At 39.4% G+C, this 19,985-nt stretch overlaps 2 protein-coding genes across 3 annotated transcripts in view; both read left to right on the top strand.

The window, feature by feature from the left end:
- Positions 1 to 62: 62 nt before the first annotated feature.
- On the top strand, positions 63 to 13,287 carry zfand4 (zinc finger, AN1-type domain 4). Its single transcript, XM_024297153.2, has 10 exons — positions 63 to 466; positions 2,460 to 2,764; positions 4,411 to 4,486; positions 5,009 to 5,076; positions 5,153 to 5,339; positions 5,497 to 5,641; positions 6,956 to 8,161; positions 8,379 to 8,433; positions 10,238 to 10,355; positions 12,267 to 13,287. Exons 2-10 carry the CDS (start codon positions 2,581 to 2,583, stop codon positions 12,400 to 12,402), a joined length of 2,175 nt encoding a protein of 724 aa, XP_024152921.1. The 5' UTR covers positions 63 to 466; positions 2,460 to 2,580; the 3' UTR covers positions 12,403 to 13,287.
- Positions 13,288 to 16,859: 3,572 nt separating this feature from the next.
- Positions 16,860 to 19,985, top strand: part of march8 (membrane-associated ring finger (C3HC4) 8) — a 90,256-nt gene continuing 87,130 nt past the window's right edge. Inside the window, exon 1 of one of the 2 annotated variants that reach the window (XM_024297839.2) lies at positions 16,860 to 17,159. The gene's annotated coding sequence lies outside the window, so the exon portion shown is untranslated. The remainder of the gene's footprint in view (positions 17,160 to 19,985) is intronic. The other variant, XM_024297838.2, reaches the window with a different exon arrangement.

Raw genomic sequence — 19,985 nt, 5'->3', positions numbered from 1 at the left:
AAGCTTTTGACGAATTTGTCATTATTTCAAATTTAGTTGCACGTTTTTTATTTAAAATTCACTTTTTGTTTTTTTTCTCCCTCACATTTGATATTATTGGACATATAAACCCCTTGCCCCGCCCACTCTGCTCGTCGCTGATTGGCTGTCGCGCAAATCAATCAAACTAGGTCACGAAAGTCTTCAGACGGTTCTTGACAGGTATGATAATGTTGCTAACTAAGGGTCACAGAGTCCGTCAGCGGTCAACAGCTATGTTTGTCCCGCGTGTATTTCTTTTAGCTAAAGTGGAGGCTGCTTTGTTTTGAATTTGGTCATCGATGGCTCCGGAGAAACGCGGAAAAAAACACAAGTCCCTGGATGTAGCCTAGCAGCCTGAAAGGAAGCCATTGTTTGAGTAGTCAGCTAACATGGCAACGATAGCTACCAAAAGGGAGTCCCTGCAGCAAAATGGAAGAAGACACTGGTAAGCGGTGTTTTTTGTTTTGGTTTTAGGTAGGAAAAATATCAACATAGATAAAACCTTTTATCAGATATAGGAAGTAGTATTTCGGCGTCAGCTCGTTTGAATTACTTTTTAGACGGATAAGCGCTGAGATGCATTTAAAACCCCATCCGTTGATTAAATAGCTAGCTAACAAGCCGAAAAGCTATTTTGGGCCTTCCTTAAGAAAACATTAAAATATATTTTTAATACATCGAAATGTTAGCGTAAGTAATATTTACATTATTATTGTTAATTTGAGTGAAACTTTTTTTTTCCGTAGTAGCATTTAAATCTCCGGCTAGGCGCATCGCAGGCCTCAGCATAGCGACAACAATGAGCCAGAGTTAGCATGAAGGCTGTGGAGGGCTGGGTGGCATTCTAGCTTTGAGAATTTCTATACACAAAAAAGTTATACTCAAGTGCAGTAAATCCAGTTCAATTTATATAATATATATATATATATATATATATATATATATATATATATATATATATATATATAATAAACAACTCTACAACTCTGTTGGATGATTTTCCAAATTTTATGTGCTGTTTTTGTTTTAGCTGAAGGTCATGTTGACAGTTATTTAGGAAAAAATATAATTTGATTTAATAGATTCAATTGAATAAAGATAAAGTTGAAACTTGAAAAATCCCCTTTTTTAGATTACTAGCAAAACTGCAGCCCAGCAAGTTAATTTAAAGCTAAATATGTTTAGCATTTATATACTCAAAACTAGAATGAAAAAAAAAAAAAAAGTAAAATACAGATTTAAATGTCATCTTTGCCTTATATTAGCTGTAAAAATGTATATTAACTCTGCCTTATTATTATTATTATTATCTCCTGATGTAAAAAAGCACCTTTCAGGTAACTTAAAGGATAATTTTCTATTTAAATATCAACAAGTGTACTAGTTAAAGCTTTGTCATAGAACTAGTTTTGCCAAACTATGCTAATTCTGTTGTTCTATATAAGTGATTAGACATTGGATGTAGTATTGTTTGAATTATTAGCAAATAGAAATTCATACATAAATCAAAATGGTCTGTTTTCTTTTGTAAGTCTCTTGCGTCTTTTTGTGATGCAAACAGTTTTTTTTGTCTGAGATTGGACATTAAATAAGATTTATGAAACAAACATCATTAGTTTTAATTAACATTTTTATACCAATATGTACCATAATCACTCATGATCATTCCAAGAGCGTGTTGGTTTTGTATAATAAAATGGTTTACTGTTCCACAGCAATTTGTCAGATGAGAATCCACTACAGCTCTCAGTTCTCTCAGAATAACATTTCAAATCCATTTTAAAAATAAATAAATAAATAAATCAATTATGTGATGGAAAAACATACAAATAGGTGTAGCTGAAAATAGAAATGGAACATTCAATCAGAGAATTACAAATTACATTTTTTATGCTTTTAATATGATTTTTATATCATTCATTTGGCACTGAGTTATTAAAACCCATTAAAACAAATCACAGAATGAACATGCATGAAGATGTAGTTTATGTTCAGTGTGTCTTTTATTATTTTTATTAAACATCAGCTATTTTTAAATTTTAGGCAAAGACAGTGGGAATGTTTAAATTCCAAAACTTCAAAATAAAAGTTCTTTTAGTTCTAAAACGGCTGTTTTTAAGGTGTTCTTGGGGCAGCGGCTCGCAAGCTGATCTTTTAAAGGGTTGTGCGGTCAGCCACTGGACACCTAATGTGACTCAGGTGGAGCTATCGGTTTCCTGCGTCTTTCGCCACTGATGACACAAGTTGGTTGTCCGGCAGTCACGCTGCAGTTCCTCCTAACTTACAGAAGAGTTTTGTCTGTTTTCTGCTTGTTGTCTGTGGTTTATTTTATTCTTTGGTAAATGTAGCAACACATATGAGAATAAATGTTGAATGGTGGTGCTACTTCCTTTTTCAGCTTTAATGGTGAAGTTTGCTATTTTCCTCTCTGATTGCAGATGAGGTCGTCTTACATGATGTGTGACAGCAGTGAAGCCAGCCGGCAATCCCTCTCTCCATCGTCGTGGTCCAGTTCCCCGGCTTCCCCATTTTCCTAGTCTTTATCACCATCCGGCTGAGATGACCGACAGAAAGGAGCCTCCCTTCTTTAATGATGACAGTGTGGGAGCTTTCCAGTACAAGCTCCCATTCTATGACACTATGGAGCTCTTCATCGAGACCCTGACGGGGACTTGTTTTGAGCTGCGTGTGTTGCCCTTTGAGGCTGTATTTTCAGTCAAAGCCAAGATCCAGAGGCTGGAAGGTATTATGAGCTTTCTGATTTCTTCTTTCTCTGTTGATGCATCCATTTAATTTTGTATTGTTCTGTTTTTTATATGTGTTCAGAATGTTGTTTGAAAGAGATGATCAAACCACTTTTTAATTGACAACCTCATGCTAATTTGATATAATTGACCAGAAATGATGTGTTTGTGTTAGATGGAGGTTGCTAAATGCAACTTTTATTGCTTTTACAGTATGAAAAAAGTGTGTACAAGGCATTCAAAGAAGTGGGTCATACTTGAGTATTTTCATTTCTTTCTTTCTTGCTGGTAAATCAAAATAACCAGCTATCATTTTTCCTGCTGTTGCAGCAGAGTAAACAAGTCCACAATAAAGGAACAATTTAAAGCTACCCCTTTATCACAGGGTTAGTTTGTTTTGCCGATTGCAGTGACAAAAAGCTGTTTGACTTCTTCTATTCAAGCTGGTCCTTGGCAGTGGCAACTAGAGACCCTTTTTTGTTCTTTTGGGCTTTCATCTTCAATTTATTTTGAAACCAATTTCACTTGATGTTTCTCGATAATGAGCAAATATCAAAGTTATTTTTCATGTTCAAAGGCTAAAGTTTTAACCTACCAGCCAGTCTGGATGGACAATAGTCATTTAAAAATGTTGCTTTGATGCTAAAAGTCAGTTGTTTTTCACCAACACTATAGTTTCTCAATGCAGTCTACAATACTGGTTGGTGGAGTCTTCACTATGGAGAGAAAATAGTTTCAATCCGATTTGTGCGTGCATAATTCTTGATTTCTAATTCATTTTGTGCATAAGTACAAAAATTATGAATGTCAAAAAAATGCAATTTACACATACACAAATTAAAATTACAACAGCTTGAAACTAACTATATGCACAAATCTTTGAAGGTTACACACACACAAAATCAAATTTCCGCGCAAATCTGATGTTGGACTCTTTTCAAAGTCAAAGTTTGCATAAATAAAGAATTATGCACGCACAAATTGTGATGATACTATTTTCTCTCCATACTTTACCGACAAACCTTTTTTTGTCTTTATCTCAAGTTCAAAACATGCATCTTTAAATTATACATTATTTCCTAACACTCACAGCATTCCACTCATTTATTTTAGCTAAAAAATACAATTTACACAAGCACAAATTAAAATGACAACTGTTTGAACCTAATCACACACAAATCTTTAAAAATTACACACAATTTGCTTGTTATGCACACAAAAAACAAAATTATGCACCAATCTGATGTGAGACTGTTTCCAAAATCAAAGTTATGCACAAATCAAAAATTACCCAAACAATCAAGTCGAGGTGATACTATTTTCTCTTCATACTTCACCGATAAACCTTTTTTTTGCCTTTATCACTAGTTCAAAACATGCATCTTTAAATTATATGTTCTTTTCTACCATGCACAGCATTCCACTCATTTATTTTAGCTAAGCGGGTTGCTGATAAATGTGGAGGGCATGTGACTTTCTTTCCTTTTAGTTTTTGATTTTGCATCATTCCAGCTGTCGTAACGCACTTTTATCTCCAGGGGGCAGTCACGAGTCATCAACGTTTGTGTGCAGATTCCTGTGTAGTTCACCTTCCTGTTTTTCTAGTCAATGAAACTTTGATGATTTTCTCTCTCTGACTACAAAGGTATCCCTGTTGCCCAACAGCATCTTATCTGGAATAATGTAGAGCTGGATGATGAGCATTGTCTGCATGATTATGGGTAAATCTACACTTTGTCCTTGACGAACTCACCTTAAGAGAGAGGAGTGTATTTAAAACTGTGTGGTTCACGTTTATGTTCTGGAGTGTAAGAGTTGCTCCCACAGGAGTAGTGACATTTACAGTATCACAAGCGCATAAACTCTGACTTGGCACGCTGTACGTATTCGGAGAGCTCGCTCTTCCACACTTGTCATTTTATGGAGGCAGAAGCGGCCCTCCAGTGCTCTGCAGGCTGCAGATGCTCGTATTGTCATGAACGCTTGTCATTTAATTTTCCACATGAACAGCAGCTTGCGTGCCAGAGTCTTCTATCACACTGGAACATGTTTTTGAAGTTTTAGAAGCATAAAGGGAAGGGAGGCAGCGAAGCGTCTGCTCACATGCAACAAATATTTCAGAAGTTTAGCACTTAAGTTTATCTGGAGCTCATCCTGCCCTTGAAGTGCTGTTTACTTCAGATTAGAGGCTGTGTTTCTTTTTTTTTTCTTGGTATCTCAAATAGCATTTTGTTTATTTGCAGCATTGCAGAGGGCTGCACTTTAAAGTTGGTCTTGGCAATGAGGGGAGGACCGATCAACACCAGAAGGGGTGAGAAACGGACAAAATTCAGTAACTGGATGGCAGCTGGATGCCAGAGTTTTCAATTCTTTCTCTCTTTTGTCAGTAACCATGGAAGACCCAATCAAAGAAGTCGCTGACTTAATGGAAAACACAAAAGATGAAGGCTGGGACAAAAACCTGCCGAACAAGCAGGTTACATTCGTGGTCTACCGCGAGGGCGATCAGCTGAACTTCTTCAGAGTCGCCGACAGAGGAGACGGATCCTTGACTCCTCTGTCTGAATCATTAAGGTTTGTTTTCTTCCTCTTTATTTATGCATTTTGCACCAAAGAAGAGCTGCAAGGCTAACCAGAAAATATCTGATTGTTCCAGCTGATGAGCTGCTGCATTGTTGCAGAACAGTGAATTATTAAAGGAATACGTTGCTTTGCTTGTTGCCCTTTCCAGTGGTGGTTCGGTGTACAATTTGTATGCAGAGGAGGAGGACAGAGAGAGTTCTGCAGCTGCACAGCAGAGCCTTGAGAACTCCATCACCATGACGAAAATGAAGCTTCTCAAAGCCAAAATGGAGAGTATGAACATCAACAAGAAGGTAAGCAGAATGAGAAACTCCATTCAAGTTTGCTATGTGCAAATAATTACACCTCAGTCTATGATTCAGCACTGAAATAAACTTAAGTTTAGATAAATTTGGTGGGTTTTTTTTGTTTAGCAACAAAATGTTTGCAGGTTTACTGCAAAAATTAAAGAATATTTTACTGAAAGCCTGCAAAGACTTTGTCATTTTACACACAATAATGTGAACCCTTTGTAGTCAAGGGGGCCTTTTTTCTACTGTACAATTTTTTCTATTATTTATCTTTAAAAATGTTTTTTCTGGCAATGCTTGATATCCATCATTTTAGTATGAAACTAGCTTTTTTGTTTGTTTTTTTTAACAGATATTTTTCATTATATGACACAATAATTCCTCAATTAGCCCAAAACTGTCCAAAAAACTGAATACCAAGTACCATATTTTCTGGAGTATAAATCACAGGAGCAAAAAATGTCTAATTGAGAAGAAAAACACCATATAAAAGTCATTTTGGAGTATAAGTCGCATTTTTGGGAGAAAAGTCTGATGTTTCCGAAAAACAAATTATAGCGATCCTTACCTTCTGTACTGCAGGAGTTGTCTAAATAACGGCGCTTTTACCTGTTCTTCCGTTTTTCTGTTCAGCGGAGGTCGCAAAAAATAAAAACAAAAATAATAATGTTTGGATGAAAATAAGAAAATTATCAACGTTTAAGAGGAAAACAATCAGATTCTCCTCTATTTTTGTTTTGGATGACACTTCTTCTTCTTCTGGCACTGTCAGTAGCAAAAACTGATCTCACATACAGTGCCCTCTAGTGCTTGTTAGCGGAAATAACCGCTAAAGAACAACCTGTTGGAAAATAGCATATGTATGAGCCTATTTATGTTATATTTAAAAAAAATCACAAGTCTCTCCCGAGTATAAGTCACTCTCCTGGCTAACCCAGGGGTCCCCAAACCTTTTCTTGTGAGGGCCAAATAACTTTTCTTTTCTTATGGGGGGCCGGGGTCGGTTTGTAGGCTAACAGAAAAAGTCTAAGTAATTCATCTCTGTAATCTTCATAGAAAAACAATCCTAAAACATTAAAAAAAAATAACCAATAAGAAGTCTATCCTCTCCCCCGTCATAGTTCAGACTCCAGAAGGGTGGAATAAAAATGTATGTTCTATGTGGGTCTGGTTGGGCAGATTGAGGAAAAAAAAAAAAGATATACATCTCTGATAGTGTTTAGGGGGCTGGGCCAAACGAACATTTGAATACAACAACGGCTGATTCTTAAATTAGTTATTAAATAACCTTTTTGTTATTTTTCTTCCTCCTTTCAGAAACTAGCAAAGGTGAAACCACGAGCTGGAGTTTCCCCACACCCCTGCGGGGGCTCTCTCGGTCCCTCCAGCGCACGGAGCCACCACCGCCTGTTTCGCCCGCTCCCTCAGATCAACCCGACTCGACAGAAAAACGTCCCGCTGCCCCCCATAGTGGACCACGAATTTACAGACGCCTCTCCGCCCCAAACTCCCTCCACCTCCTCTCATTTAACCGTCCCCACACGGACCCCCCCTGCTTTCCTGTCGCCCACCTGTTACATGCTCCAAGAGGAGAAACCGTGGGAGATGCACCCACCGTTCGCAAAGATCCGCCCCCCTCCCAAAGTGTCCCGGTTGGACATCGGCAGTAACAGGTTGATGAGAGACTGTGTTTTTCCTCAGCTGCCACCGCTGTGCACCAGGGGGCCGCCTAAAGCCCCCTTCGACCCCGTCGAGCCTTCAGGGGAGACGGTGGGTCTGGGTTTGTTAGAAGAACCGGTCGGTCTGGTGGCGCCAACCGAAGCCGCTGCTCCGTTCATGTCGGATCCTCTCAGGCTGGATGTGTCCATCCAGCCAGACGGAGGTCTTGAACCCCTGGATGTGGAAACTCAGTACCAGCTGCCGCACTCGCCCTCCCCACTCACCACCTGGACAATAGACACGAGCGACCCCCTCCCCACGAGAGCTGACGACAGACAGCTCGGCACGCCGCTGCATATCAGTCCTCCCTCCTCATCTGCCGCCTCCACATCTCCGTCGACTTCAACCAGATTGCTGTCTGAGCCTTTTGACTCCTCGCCCTGTTTACAGTCCAGCCTACAAGCACAGTCCTTAGTGAAGCCAAACAGCGCCTCCCCCCACCCCCCGCCCACCTTGTCGAGTTATTCCCCGCGCGTCCGCTGCGTCCAGGTGGAGTCTCCCGGTAGGAGAGCGGAGCTCCTCTCTAAGAGGGAAGCGCGGGGCCTCGCCAAGATGGCGAACCCGGTCTGTAAAGAGCCGCTGGGACCTTTGAGCAACCCGGAGCTCTTCGCCTCTCTGTCCGCCAGAGCTCCGGTCAACAGCAGCAGGGACCGGCCCGGAAGGAGCCTGGGACTCGCACTGACTCTGCCCCCAGCCACTGCCTTGGGACAGGGCAGGCTTTCCCCCATACCTGCCAACAGTTTCTTTCAGGATGAAGTCATTCGACAAATGTCACCAGTGCCCCGATCAGCAGCCTCCTACAGGGTGAGAGAGGGTTGAAGACTTTGATGCTTTTCGTGAACATCTCTTTTTACATTGTCATCTCTATAAAGCTTCTGCAGTGTGAATGTGCAGCTCTGCAGGCGGTCGAATCGATGGCTGTGACCTATTTTGCAGCATTTTTTTATGTAGAGGTTTGAAAACTGGAGCAGTGCAGCTGCTTTCTCTGCATCTGCTCATCCTTTCTTGTGGCTTTTTCCAGACCAACAACTGTCTCGCGTCCGCTGAAGGAGTCGTCGCTTCCGTGGGAGCTTTAGGTAACGTAAAGATGCTTTTATTGCTCTGAATGAAATTGTGCTTTTTTTTGTAGTTTTTTTAAGCTATATGCGCCTTGAAATATGGAATCTGTAGAAATGAGGGCTGGGAATTTATTTTAAAAATAAATTAACAAATTAATCGCAAACTTGGAAAAAAATTAATCTCAATTAATCGCGATTATTTATTTATTTTTTTTAGTTACAGTATTTGCCAGCCACGTATTATCTGCAAATAATCACAATATGAAATCACATTCATGATGCCAAGCAGGTAGTCTTTCAAATTGAAAATACAGATATAAATTCAAAAGTAGACAAAAACAAAGTTTTAGGCCATAGACTCCAAAGTCTGTTTTTGTCGACATCATTTTAATCAGCACAATCACACCTATATGACACTACTTTTATTTTATCAATTTTCTATGTTACATTCACACACTAGACATAAAATCATGTAAAAACATAAAATTCCATCTGGAATAATGGAATTAATTTTGTTGTGAAAACCCTAAAAATGTTTGTACAGCATAGAAAGAAAATTTTAGGTGTTGTTTTATAAGAATGACAAGAATAAAATTTGCCAGCAAACTAATCAACATGTTTTTAAATGTATATAGAAAAAAAAGACAAAAATCTGTTGATGGAGGAACTTCCAGGCAGCCCAAAAAATAAGAATTTCTCTCCTAAGAACACTGCTGTCCATTTTCCTGGCATTATGTTTTTTTTCTTTTTTTAAAATGTATTTTCCTTAATGTGTTTGTGAAAAATAATTTTTGGGATAAGTTTGATCCAGCTTGATTTCAGGTCGGCTGGAATCTGCTCACAGGTGGGGGCGTGTCTGTCCACTCCCTCACTACCTGCAACGTCGGCAGGCGGGACTTTTGCGGAGAACCACGGATTTAAAAACTACGAATAAATGCCATATTATCTCTTTAATTTAATAAAATCTCAATCACAGAATATTAAAAAAAGTTTATTTTTAGACGGTTTTATTACGCTGATCTCACAGCTGCGCAGCAGGATTTGTGAGGGCGTTAATACATGTTAATGCTTTAATTCTGATCAATTATACATAAATTTGAGGACAGGTTAGGATCGTAAAAAAAAAATGAAGATGATGAACTTTTATTTTTTATAAAAAGTTTACAAAAGTCAAACTTTTTCCAAAGGACATTGGCATATAAAGTGCAACACAAAACGTGTTTGTCACTAAAGACTCGCTGGAAAATGTCATTCATCCGCGTGTTATGTCTGCAGGTCAGGTTCAAATCTCTGATGAGGAGATTGTAAGTTTGGGATCATCTGAAACCGTCAGAATGACATGAAGATCTGTGAGTAGAGCAGTAGAGTTCCACCTCAGCTCTGCGAGTAATCAGCTCAGGAAGCAGCACGCTTTAACCGACTTGATCTTCTTACACCGAGACCTGACTGCACAAATATCTGAGACTAAGCCAAGCTTTTAACCCTCGACGCTGTTGTTGGAGGAGCATAGGAATCAAGTATTTTATTCATGATCAAATCTGAACCAGGAATCTCGTTCTGTTTTTTTTTGCGGCAGAAATTGCAACAGAGACGTGCTCTTTGTGGAGTTGAACCCACATGCTTATATATCAAAGACCCAAACGTCAAGTCAGAATGTAGCTTAGTAATATGCTCCCATTATCTCCTGTAAAGTCGTTTCTAACCCCAGGAACTCTTGGATAGTCGTACATTTTGAGGATGTAGTCGTTCCGTGTCTTTTGGCTGCACAGCGTGCCGCCTTCGTCTTGCCGGCGTGGAGGCAATGGCATTTCTTCTGTTTCAGGCACTCCAACGTACCACCTACCTCCAGTCAAAGCACCAACAGGCACTAAGAAGAAGAGCTCAAAGCATTGCTTCCTTTGTGGCAAGAAGACGGGGCTGGCCACCAGCTACGAGTGCAGGTACAAGTATCTCTTCTGCATTCGCTCTCCCTCACTGAGCCTTTCTTCACTCCAGACCTCCTATTGTACTTGAATGGAGTGGAGGTCTTTATTTTTTTTCCTCCAATAAGTGCTTCTTTCCGGGACTCATTGTGTCTGCTTTGAGTGTCACCAAGTGAAGCTGATTGTAGGGATGATTCTGCGACGAGCTCTTAGTTTGATCCCAGTCCCCCATGACATCTGTAAACATCTCTTTCCTCCTTCAGGATGCGCTCTGAGTCAATAGTGTTTAGTCTCTCATCTTGACCACTTAGAAGTTTAATAGTGCTTCAGCTGAGTTCAAAAGATCAGCTCTTCAACTCGGCGAGCTTTGATGTTCTTGAATTTAATGAACTACACGTATAGGCTGCTGCTTTTTAATGCTCTAATTTATTTAGTTTGAAGAAAAAGTGGCATTTAGTATAAAAAAAGGATAAATACAGATGAATGATTAAAGTACCACTACAACTAGAGTTCCCAATGGTCTTTTAATTAGGATTGTGCAGTTTTTAGCAAACATAAATACAAATCTTTGTCGTTTTTTAAGACATTTTCTGCAGAATAGCAGGAGCTCATTAGAAATTTGCCCCAAAGACTGTTGGTTCAAAAGTAACCCTACCCATTCCTCTGTTTACACTTCTTGCTAGCTTACAGCTCCTCATGACCCTAAAGGTACATTCACACCGAACGCAATCCGTGCAACAAATTCGAGTGCCCCGCCTCTCTTTCAACACACGGCAAAATCGCTTCTCGTCGCCTGTCCAAAAATGTGTTCCTGAGTCCCGTGGCCGCATGTGGGATGTTTATGTGCCTTACAATGTATGGAAGTTGAGAGGGTTATGTTGAGAGATCTGGTTTATTTATTGTGAATAGTTATAGAAGATGATTGAGATTATTTCAATCAAATATTTCCCTGTTATCGGGGGCTTCTATCTCACTCTGGGGACTGTGTCTGGATGACGGCCGCTTCCACTGTGTTTCTGTGACTCTGTGACTGAGTTTGAGGAGAGAAAAAAAATGTCTTCCTCACCCACCCTGGTAACTCCGCGGCCCCAGCGAGTTGAGGAATTAGATGGAAGTTCAGGACAAAAACACTCATTGATTAATATTCTACCCGCTGCTCGAGTTGCTGAAAACGTCACATGCCGAAAGCTGAGTTCCTGATTGGTAGATGCGATGCAGCGACCTGTCAAACTTCAGATATTTAAATTTTGTCTCTGCTGCGCTGTGCTCATCGCTCAAATCACGCCACGGGAATTTAAATCAGCTCACTTCGTGTCTGTTCCATCAACTTAACATTGAAACTGGCCGCCTCCACCGTGCGAATCGCGTTCGGTGTGAATACACCTTTAGCTAACATTAGCTTAGCAAGAGAAAGTGGCGAGCGATATCGGATCTTAAAGTTTAGAGCCTGAAATGAAGAAAATAATGGAAGACGTTAGCGAGACTAGAAGGGCGACTCTGGCCCGCCCTTTGCACTTTTTTGGGTTTAGACGTTACTCTCATTCAATGACGTCACCAATAGTCGCCGGACAGCTACGTTTGCGCTGCTAGCGCTCGGTAATGCATAACATTGATTTTATAACTTTAAAAAGGTCATGCTTAAGGAAAAAATTATTACTTACATTTAAATGTAAACTTCTGAGCTTCAGAGGACACCCACGAGGAGAAATGCGTTCCTCCTCTGCGTACATCCTCGTCACGGAGGGCTCTGCTTCCCTCCATGACGAGAGTTAGCCCTTCCAAAAACGATTATGGACACTCCCATCACTTCAAATGTCCCTACGATTGGAGGGTTAGGGGAAGAATTCAGATTCAGCCTTAAATTCTTTTATGTGTCCTCCACTATGAGAAAAATAAGAAAAACACTTAAAGTTTTCTTTCCATTTTCAGGTGTGGCCACAATTTCTGTGCCACTCACCGCTACGCTGAGACGCATGACTGCACTTTCGACTACAAGAGTGCCGGCCGGCGATTTCTGCATGAAACCAACCCTCTTATCAGCGCTCCAAAGCTGCCCAAGATCTAAACCCCTGCAAGCCCCACGCTGAAACAGGAGAGGAGACGAGTTCGGCTGACTGACTGTGGAGCAAAAGGAGAGCAGAACCTTAAACCACCACTGTGTGCTTTTATAATAGAAAAAACAAAATCAGCCAAGCTCACTTCAACTCTGAGTAAACACGCTGTTTTAGCCAAGTGGACTCTGGTGGCACAGAACTATTGATCACCTTTTGGAAAATGTGAAAAAAAAAATGGTTACCCCCCCCTCCCCGCCCCCCTTCCATCTGTTATTTTGCTTCTTTTCTTTTGTTACAGAAAAAGAACTGCATGCCTGTAGGTAGTTTTTACTAAATATATCTGTTGCACGTTTTTTAGGACCGCTGTTGACCTTCTCTGACAAGTCTTTAACAGATGCACTTTAGAACTATATTTATACATTTACTTCTCGGTGGGAGCAGCCGTTGTACATTCCCGTGTTTGTTTGAAAAAGTGTTCAGTCTAATCCAGATTTTTTTTTTTTTTTTTTTTTAATATTCTGCACATCTCGTCTTTTCTTACCCCGGGGCACATACATCTAATACGTTTTCTTTATAAAGGACAAAGTTAATCCACTTATTGATGAGGTACTTAATATTTATTAATGAATGTTACTTGTTTAGATTCATGGCTGGTTTTCAAATGGTAAGTATGCAATGTGTGTACGTGTGAATGTTAGTTTTATGTCTGCATAATAAATTGTATTAGGGCTGGGAGGCGGGGCTAGGATATGGTATTTATGATGTGTTTACAGTGAGGTGGTTGCCATATTAATCTTTTTTGTAATCCTTTTTTTTCTGGTTAAGCTGTTGCAAAATCTTTAAATGCTGGTTAAATATCTACTGGGATATGATCTATTAAACTTTCTTTCTATAGATTCTGCAGTCAATTTTCTGAAGTTATTTTGAACTCATCAATTATTATTTTTTTCTTAAATTTGCTCTTGTTTCACTTCCTACTGTCACAGATTTCTGCTTGATGTCTCTCTCAGTACTTTGAACAAGCAGCGTCTCCTCTGACTCAGACCCTTGGCCAGTTCCTTAGCAACCGGCGGCACGTATCTTTGAACTCGCCGCAGTGCTCAACAAGTTTAAACTCCCACTTATCTAAATCTGAAGAACAAATGGAGAAAAATCCGCTTTTTGAGACTTTTTTTTTCATAAATATGGATCTTTATTTTATTAAAGCCCCATTCCGATCATCTTTAGATCTATTTTAAGTCTTCCCAGTGGACTTTTGATAATAATTATACAATTTTAGCCAAAAATAAAGAAAAATCTGGAGTTCATGAGAAATTTAGGTAACAAATTCCTTAACAAGCGTTAACACATAAATAAAATTAATGTGTTAATTGGTTGTCAAAAAAGGTTTTATTAACATAGGAATTATTCCCATATAAAGTGAGACCGTTGTCTACAAAGGTCATATTAGTAAAGTGCTTACAAGCTTAATAAATGTATTAACCATCTTTGTGTTCTGCAGCTCTTGATCTAAAGTGTTACTGAAATTCACCTCTGACTTATGGGCTGGACTGTCCCAGCGTAAGCCTGCCCTCAATTCCCATCATCTCTTTGTTGACATGCTAGCTCACAGCTCCTCAAACCTCCAACCATATGCTAGCTCACACGAGGATAAGAAAGATGTTTTGTCTGCAAGTGGATACAGTGGAGCGTTAAGTCTGGTCAACGGCTGCTTTTTTCTTTTTTGGTCTGCTGCTGATTCATGATTTCAATAAAGAATTGTTGTCTTAATTTAAATTTTCCTAAAATATGTCATGAGAAACACCAATTTGAAATTCTCCCCTAATTTTTCTAAATTACTAGGATGTTTATGCTAAAAAATAGAAATTACATGTTTGTAGTCATTCATTCTGTACTTGAAATATTTTTTTTTAATCTTTCCTTAGTGAAAAACGCCTTTTAATTAAACACTAGAGGTTAGTTTTTTGCCTCTACTCTTCAATTTGTTTTAAAATAAATTCCTTTTTGTGATAAATTCATACCAAGGCTTAAAAAAACAAGCTGGTGAGTGTGCACGGAGCACACAGCTCACTCTACTCACTAAGATAATATGAAAAAGGGAGCAGCAGGGTTTCACGTTTCCTTTGTTTTGGATCCTGTTCTTGTGCGTCACTTAAACCTCCTCTGCGTTGTGGCTTTGATCCTTTGTAGAACTAATGTGCTGAATCATGAATCCTTTTTATTTTTTACCCCCGTAAGTAATTCAGATTCAAACATTTGTTTTATTTTTAAGATTTGTAGGCGCAGTAGAAGGATAAAGTCGTTTCTAAAGGATATTTTTTTGGAATGAACGGCAAAAAATGTCTGATAAAAAAGACAATGATATATTTGTATTAATATATTTATTTAAGGAAAAATTGAAACTTTTTCCCAGGAGTTTTTGTTAATCCTGTTGGAGCCCTTTGTCATAGTTTCCAGTGTTTGTGTTTTTGGTTTCAGCTTTAGTCAGTCTCAATTCCAGTACGCTAAGTACAGGGTGTGAAGGGAGAAACTTTCATAACTAGTGTTCAGTTTCATTTCATGCTTTGGTCACAAGGTGAAACAAAAGCAGGAAAGTACAGAGATCTTTTCCTAAGTCAAAAACTTCACAACTTGCACAACATAATGACGACAAGAGTGGTGACTCAAAAAAAAGAGAGCAGTCTGACAGATTATGAAAGGTTTGTTGTTTCTCACTAAAAGACCTTCCGACCTCCTGAAAACGTACTCCTGACATCTCACTCGGATTTGTTTTTCACCTCTTCTCCTCCTCTCGTTAGAATCCAGCCCTCCACATCCAGTTCTCCCAGTTCAACCCGTCCCGTCTGAAAGCCGTTTCATTAGGCGTTTGTGTCCTGAAGGAGTTCTCGAGGGTCAGCACATGCTTCAGCTGTTGTAAAAGCACTATTTAATGGAGCCACGTTCTCTTCAAAGACAGCTGTGTGCCTCCCCTCGGAAAACAACAGGCCGCTGTATCCACGTGTCTGCAGGACAGTTTGGTAGTCTGAGCGCCCGGAGCGAGCACAGAGGCTCTGTTGTCCAACCCGCAAAGGACGGTCGGCGTCGGAGGACTGTGCATAAGTAATAAGGCCGAACACAATGATAGGTTTCAGAGAGACGAGGCTTTGAATTAACGTGCAGCTCTCTGAGTGAGGAGATGCAAAACTTAAAGGTTTTTTTGTAGGAAATGTTCAATTTTAGAAGCAAATGTGGCTGAAAATGTAGATTTGTTAAATTTTTTACTATAGTTTAGCTATGGACTGCTACACCTCATATTTTTTTAGCTCTTTAACACGCTTAAATATAAAATCTTTAACACAATCAACGTTATTCCAGTAGATTTTGAAGGAGAAAAGCGGCTCACGCCGCTTTTCTCCTTCAAAATCTACTGGAATAACGTTGATCGTGCTAACAATTAAAAAATTACAGTCAACCAAAGTACACACACTGTATTTTCAGTGTTATTTATTGCATAAAAGGTTGTCTATTCTTTCCTAAAACCAACTGGTTCCCATTTTCATGTATTTATTGCAGCAGGGCTTCATATTGACTTTAGATAAGGAGTGGAAATGTCAGCCCACAGTTAACAGCTTATTCCCGTCCTCTTCAGTTTTGTTTTTAGTTTGCTCATTTTACAGCCGGTAGTTTTGTGACTCACGCGGGATTTAATTGTTTTGGAGACGCTGCAACACAACTCCACCTCATGGAGACTCGAGCCGCACCCCTACAATAAGTAGATTGCTTCATCAGAATGCCTCTTAGAAATTAGATTTGTTTTCCTTGACTAGTGGGATCATTTTTTTTTTTTAATCAGAAAAGTTTTTTTTTTTTTTTTCAAAATAAAATAAAAACTTTTAAAGTTATAGTTTCTAAACTCAATATTTTTTTAACATTTTTTGTTAGTCAATCTTTTCCGACAGGAAATCCATCTCATTTATTTGAAGAAATTTGTTTTAAAAAGTTATTAATTCCTTTAAAAACGTATTACAAGAAATCAAATTAACTACTTGTTTGGTTTGAATAATGATAATCAGAATGAATGCTTGTTTAATTTGCTAATCAAACAGAAACTTACAGTTTGTCCAAAGACGTTGATTTGATTCCTTCAATCCAGAAGAACCTGGAGAGCCTGTCGGTTACTTAATTTGGGAAAAGGTACTTTTCCATTTGATAATTACCTGGCGGGCCGGATCCGGCCCCCGGGCCATATTGGCATTTCTTCAACCTGCCCCTAGTGGTCTTTATGGGAACTGTGGGCGTGGAAAAGGATGTTGGAAACTGACTTTTTGGAGTTAAAATTAATACAAAAAAAGCATCGAAACATGTTAATTTATGATTAAATGCACTGAAAACAATTTAATTGACAATATTATATTTTATGAATTGACGATCCCCTGCTTCCACCCGTGTCATGACCTTCCACGGCTGTGGGAGTCTCTCCTCCTCGGTCCGGTGGAATAGAGCGCCACCTGTCAGTGAAGTCCATCTTTGCGCGTCGTTTCTCCTCCACGTTTCAACGCGGAAGTGAAGTGACGCACGAGCCCAGCTGGCGACAATGAAATAAACAATCCGTCGACTCGGAGGCGAGCAGCAGATCGGTGAGTGTCTTCATTGTCGGGGAGGAGGGGGGCGGAATCTGCCGTTTTTGACCCCCCCTCACGTTACAACACCCCACCGGAGGCACGCGCGCGCTCGGTGCTCGGGATGCGAGAGAAAGACGGGCTGCTGTCAGAGCGCCGTTCTCGTTAAGGTAGGAGGATTCTGTTCGCTTCTGCTCGGGGATGAATGCGGGGTTTGGTGCGGGGTTTGGCGTGGATTAGTGTGGAGGACTCCGGCGAGCCTTTGTTAGTTTCCTACCGTCATAAGAGGAGACAACGAAACTGAAACCCGTCTGTCTGCTGGAGGAATATTTACCCCAGCTTCCTCCTGACTTGTGTCTCATATGGATCCGCTTTGTTCGTGTTTTGCGTTTTTTTTCTTGTTGGAGATGCGTTAAGGCGCACCTGGGTGTTGCCTTATAATGGGCTATAATGAAGCATTAACTGCACCCTGCATAGCTGCAGTGTTTGCATCCTAACACCGCTTAACAAAAGCCTGTCAGCTGCTGCTGTTGCTTCAGTATTATTTTCTAAAATAAAAAAAGACGTGCGCAATTACGCAAATATTTCTCCTGCAATCACTTAATTGTTAAAGTGGTTCTCGAATCACAGTCTCATGGCTGCAGGATCATCTTTCCTCTTATACTTTTATGCAACACATTTTTCTATGCAAAAGTGCTCACTTCATGGTTCTTGTTGTTACATTTCTTGAGACAATAGATCTTCATTTCAGAGATTGGATGTCAATATTTAACATCCTGATGTTTATCATCTACTTTGATTTGTGAAAAATATCTGTCAAGTCATGTTTTGCTTTGGATTTAAGGACCCACTTCAATGAAAATGTAATTTTTTGTGTTTTTAACATGTTATTGTGACAATTTTCTGCTCAAAATTGCATTTCTGTATTCAAATCTTGTATCAGGAGCATTCAAAAAAAGCTGATTGTATTTAAATGTTAGAAAAAAACCTGCTCCATTCTGATGCAACCACTTGTAGATGAATAGATCCATCTTTGTTTTGAGCTGGAATCTGTTTTAACCCTTGTGCTCTCTTATGGGGTCCAGATGACCCCACCCTTATATTGATGTGTGATTCCTCCCAAAGGTGGACAGGATTTAATATCTGCCACGGACACCAGTGAAGGTGAAAAATCCTTGGGAAAAAAAGTTCAGCGCGCTGTGGGGTCCAGATGACCCCTCTTTAATATAAACATGCCTAAGATAGCACGTAGGTTAAAACTGTACGGCTGGGTAGCTCCGATGTTGCTTGCCATTTTTGTTGCAGTGGTAATGCTAGGTTGGGGGTGTGAGAGCTGTAAGCTAGTGGGAGACAATTTCAGATCATGCATTGCGGTGCATTCTGGGTAGTGCTACCACAAGTGATTATTTTAATAGTCGACTAATCACTGATTATTTTTTCCGATTAGTCGACTAATCGGGTCATGCGCAAAGTGGGTGTAAAGCACATATCTTATCCATTATTAGCTTTAAACTAACTGACAACTAGATATATAGCATTATCTGTGATAATGCTAGTGTGAATTCTGTCAGCTGAATTTGTCCACTGAAGATGCTAGTGACGATAACTGAAGATGCTGAAATTCTGAAGCTGGTCAGCCAGCTAAAATATTAGTTAAATGCCAGATTAGCATAAACAACTGAAAAAAAGCCTAATTTGGGCAGCCACCATGCAGCTAAAATATTACTAAACTCCAAATCAACTAAAATACAAAAAAGCCTTAATTAGTCAAAAAAGCTAGCGTGTAGCTGAAATATTAGCTAAACTCCAGAATAGCCTAAAAAAACAAAAAGCCTAAATTAGCCAAATCAGCTAGTATAAAGCTAAAGTATTAGCTGAACTCCAAATTAGCCTAAAACACAAATATAGCCTTAATTAGTCAAAAAAGCTAGCATGTAGCTGAAATATTAGCTAAACTCCAAATTAGCCTTAAAAACCTTAATAAATGCTGAAATAGTCAAAAAAGCTAGCGTGTAGCTGAAATATTAGCTAAACTCCAGAATACCCTAAAAAAACAAAAGCCTAAATTAGCCAAGTCAGCTAGTATAAAGCTAAAGTATTAGCTGAAATCCAAATTAGCCTAAAACAAAAATATAGCTTTAATTAGTCAAAAAAGCTAGCATGTAGCTGAAATATTAGCTAAACTCAGTGTAGCCAAAAACACACAAAAAAATCCTGAGTTAGCCAAATCAGCTAGTATACAGCTAAAATATTAGCTGAACTCCAAAATAGCCTAAAAAAACAAAAAATCCTGAAATTAGCCAAAATAGGTAGCATGTAGCTGAAATATTAGCTAAACTCCAAATTAGCCTTAAAAACCTTAATAAACGCTGAAATAGTCCAAAAAGTTAGCAGAATGTCATTGTAACTTTCAACTGTACTACACTCTGAATCCATATAACGACTAATCGACTTTTAAATTAGTCGTCGACTATTTTAAGAGTCGATAAGTCGTCAATTAGTCGACTAATCGTGGTAGCCCTAATGTTGGGTAGTTTTGCTCTGACATCACTTGTCAATCATCATGAAGATATCCCGAGAAAGAGGCGGCTGCAAGACGCCTACTCAGGCCGGTGCAGCTGGAAATCTGGGGTTGCGCTGGCTGCAAGCTGCTTGAAAACTACAAATTGGTGCATTGTGGGAAACGGTGTATTGGCAGTTCTTGTACTTCAATGTGATGCTGATCAGAAGTGACTGACGGGACTCAAACACGCCTAATGCAACAGGAAGGGGGGCGGGGTTGCTAGTAGTCCCGCCCACTACTTGAAGATGAATTTCTAATGAACTCCTGCCGCTCTGCAGAAACTATATCCTAGAAAACCACATTTTATTTTTAAAAGTTTCTTAAAATAGCTTAATGGATGGATGGGTGGAGGGAGGGGATAATTAAAATCATAATTAAATAATTACAAACTAAAATAATTAAATATTTTTTTTCATTGCTTTTTACCCAAAAT

Source organism: Oryzias melastigma, linkage group LG15, assembly GCF_002922805.2.
Source record: "Oryzias melastigma strain HK-1 linkage group LG15, ASM292280v2, whole genome shotgun sequence".
Classification (NCBI taxonomy): Eukaryota; Metazoa; Chordata; class Actinopteri; order Beloniformes; family Adrianichthyidae; genus Oryzias; species Oryzias melastigma.
Note: the sequence above shows the minus strand (reverse complement) of the source record. Positions and strands in the feature narration are given on the sequence as shown.

What these genes read in the sequence shown, in the direction of transcription:
- zfand4 (XM_024297153.2), top strand. Translation starts at nt 2,581, where the DNA reads ATGACCGACAGAAAGGAGCCTCCCTTCTTTAATGATGACAGTGTGGGA. An exon ending in CAAGATCCAGAGGCTGGAAG is followed by an intron (nt 2,765 to 4,410) that starts GTATTATGAGCT and finishes CTGACTACAAAG; the next exon opens with GTATCCCTGTTGCCCAACAG. An exon ending in GTATGAACATCAACAAGAAG is followed by an intron (nt 5,642 to 6,955) that starts GTAAGCAGAATG and finishes TCCTCCTTTCAG; the next exon opens with AAACTAGCAAAGGTGAAACC.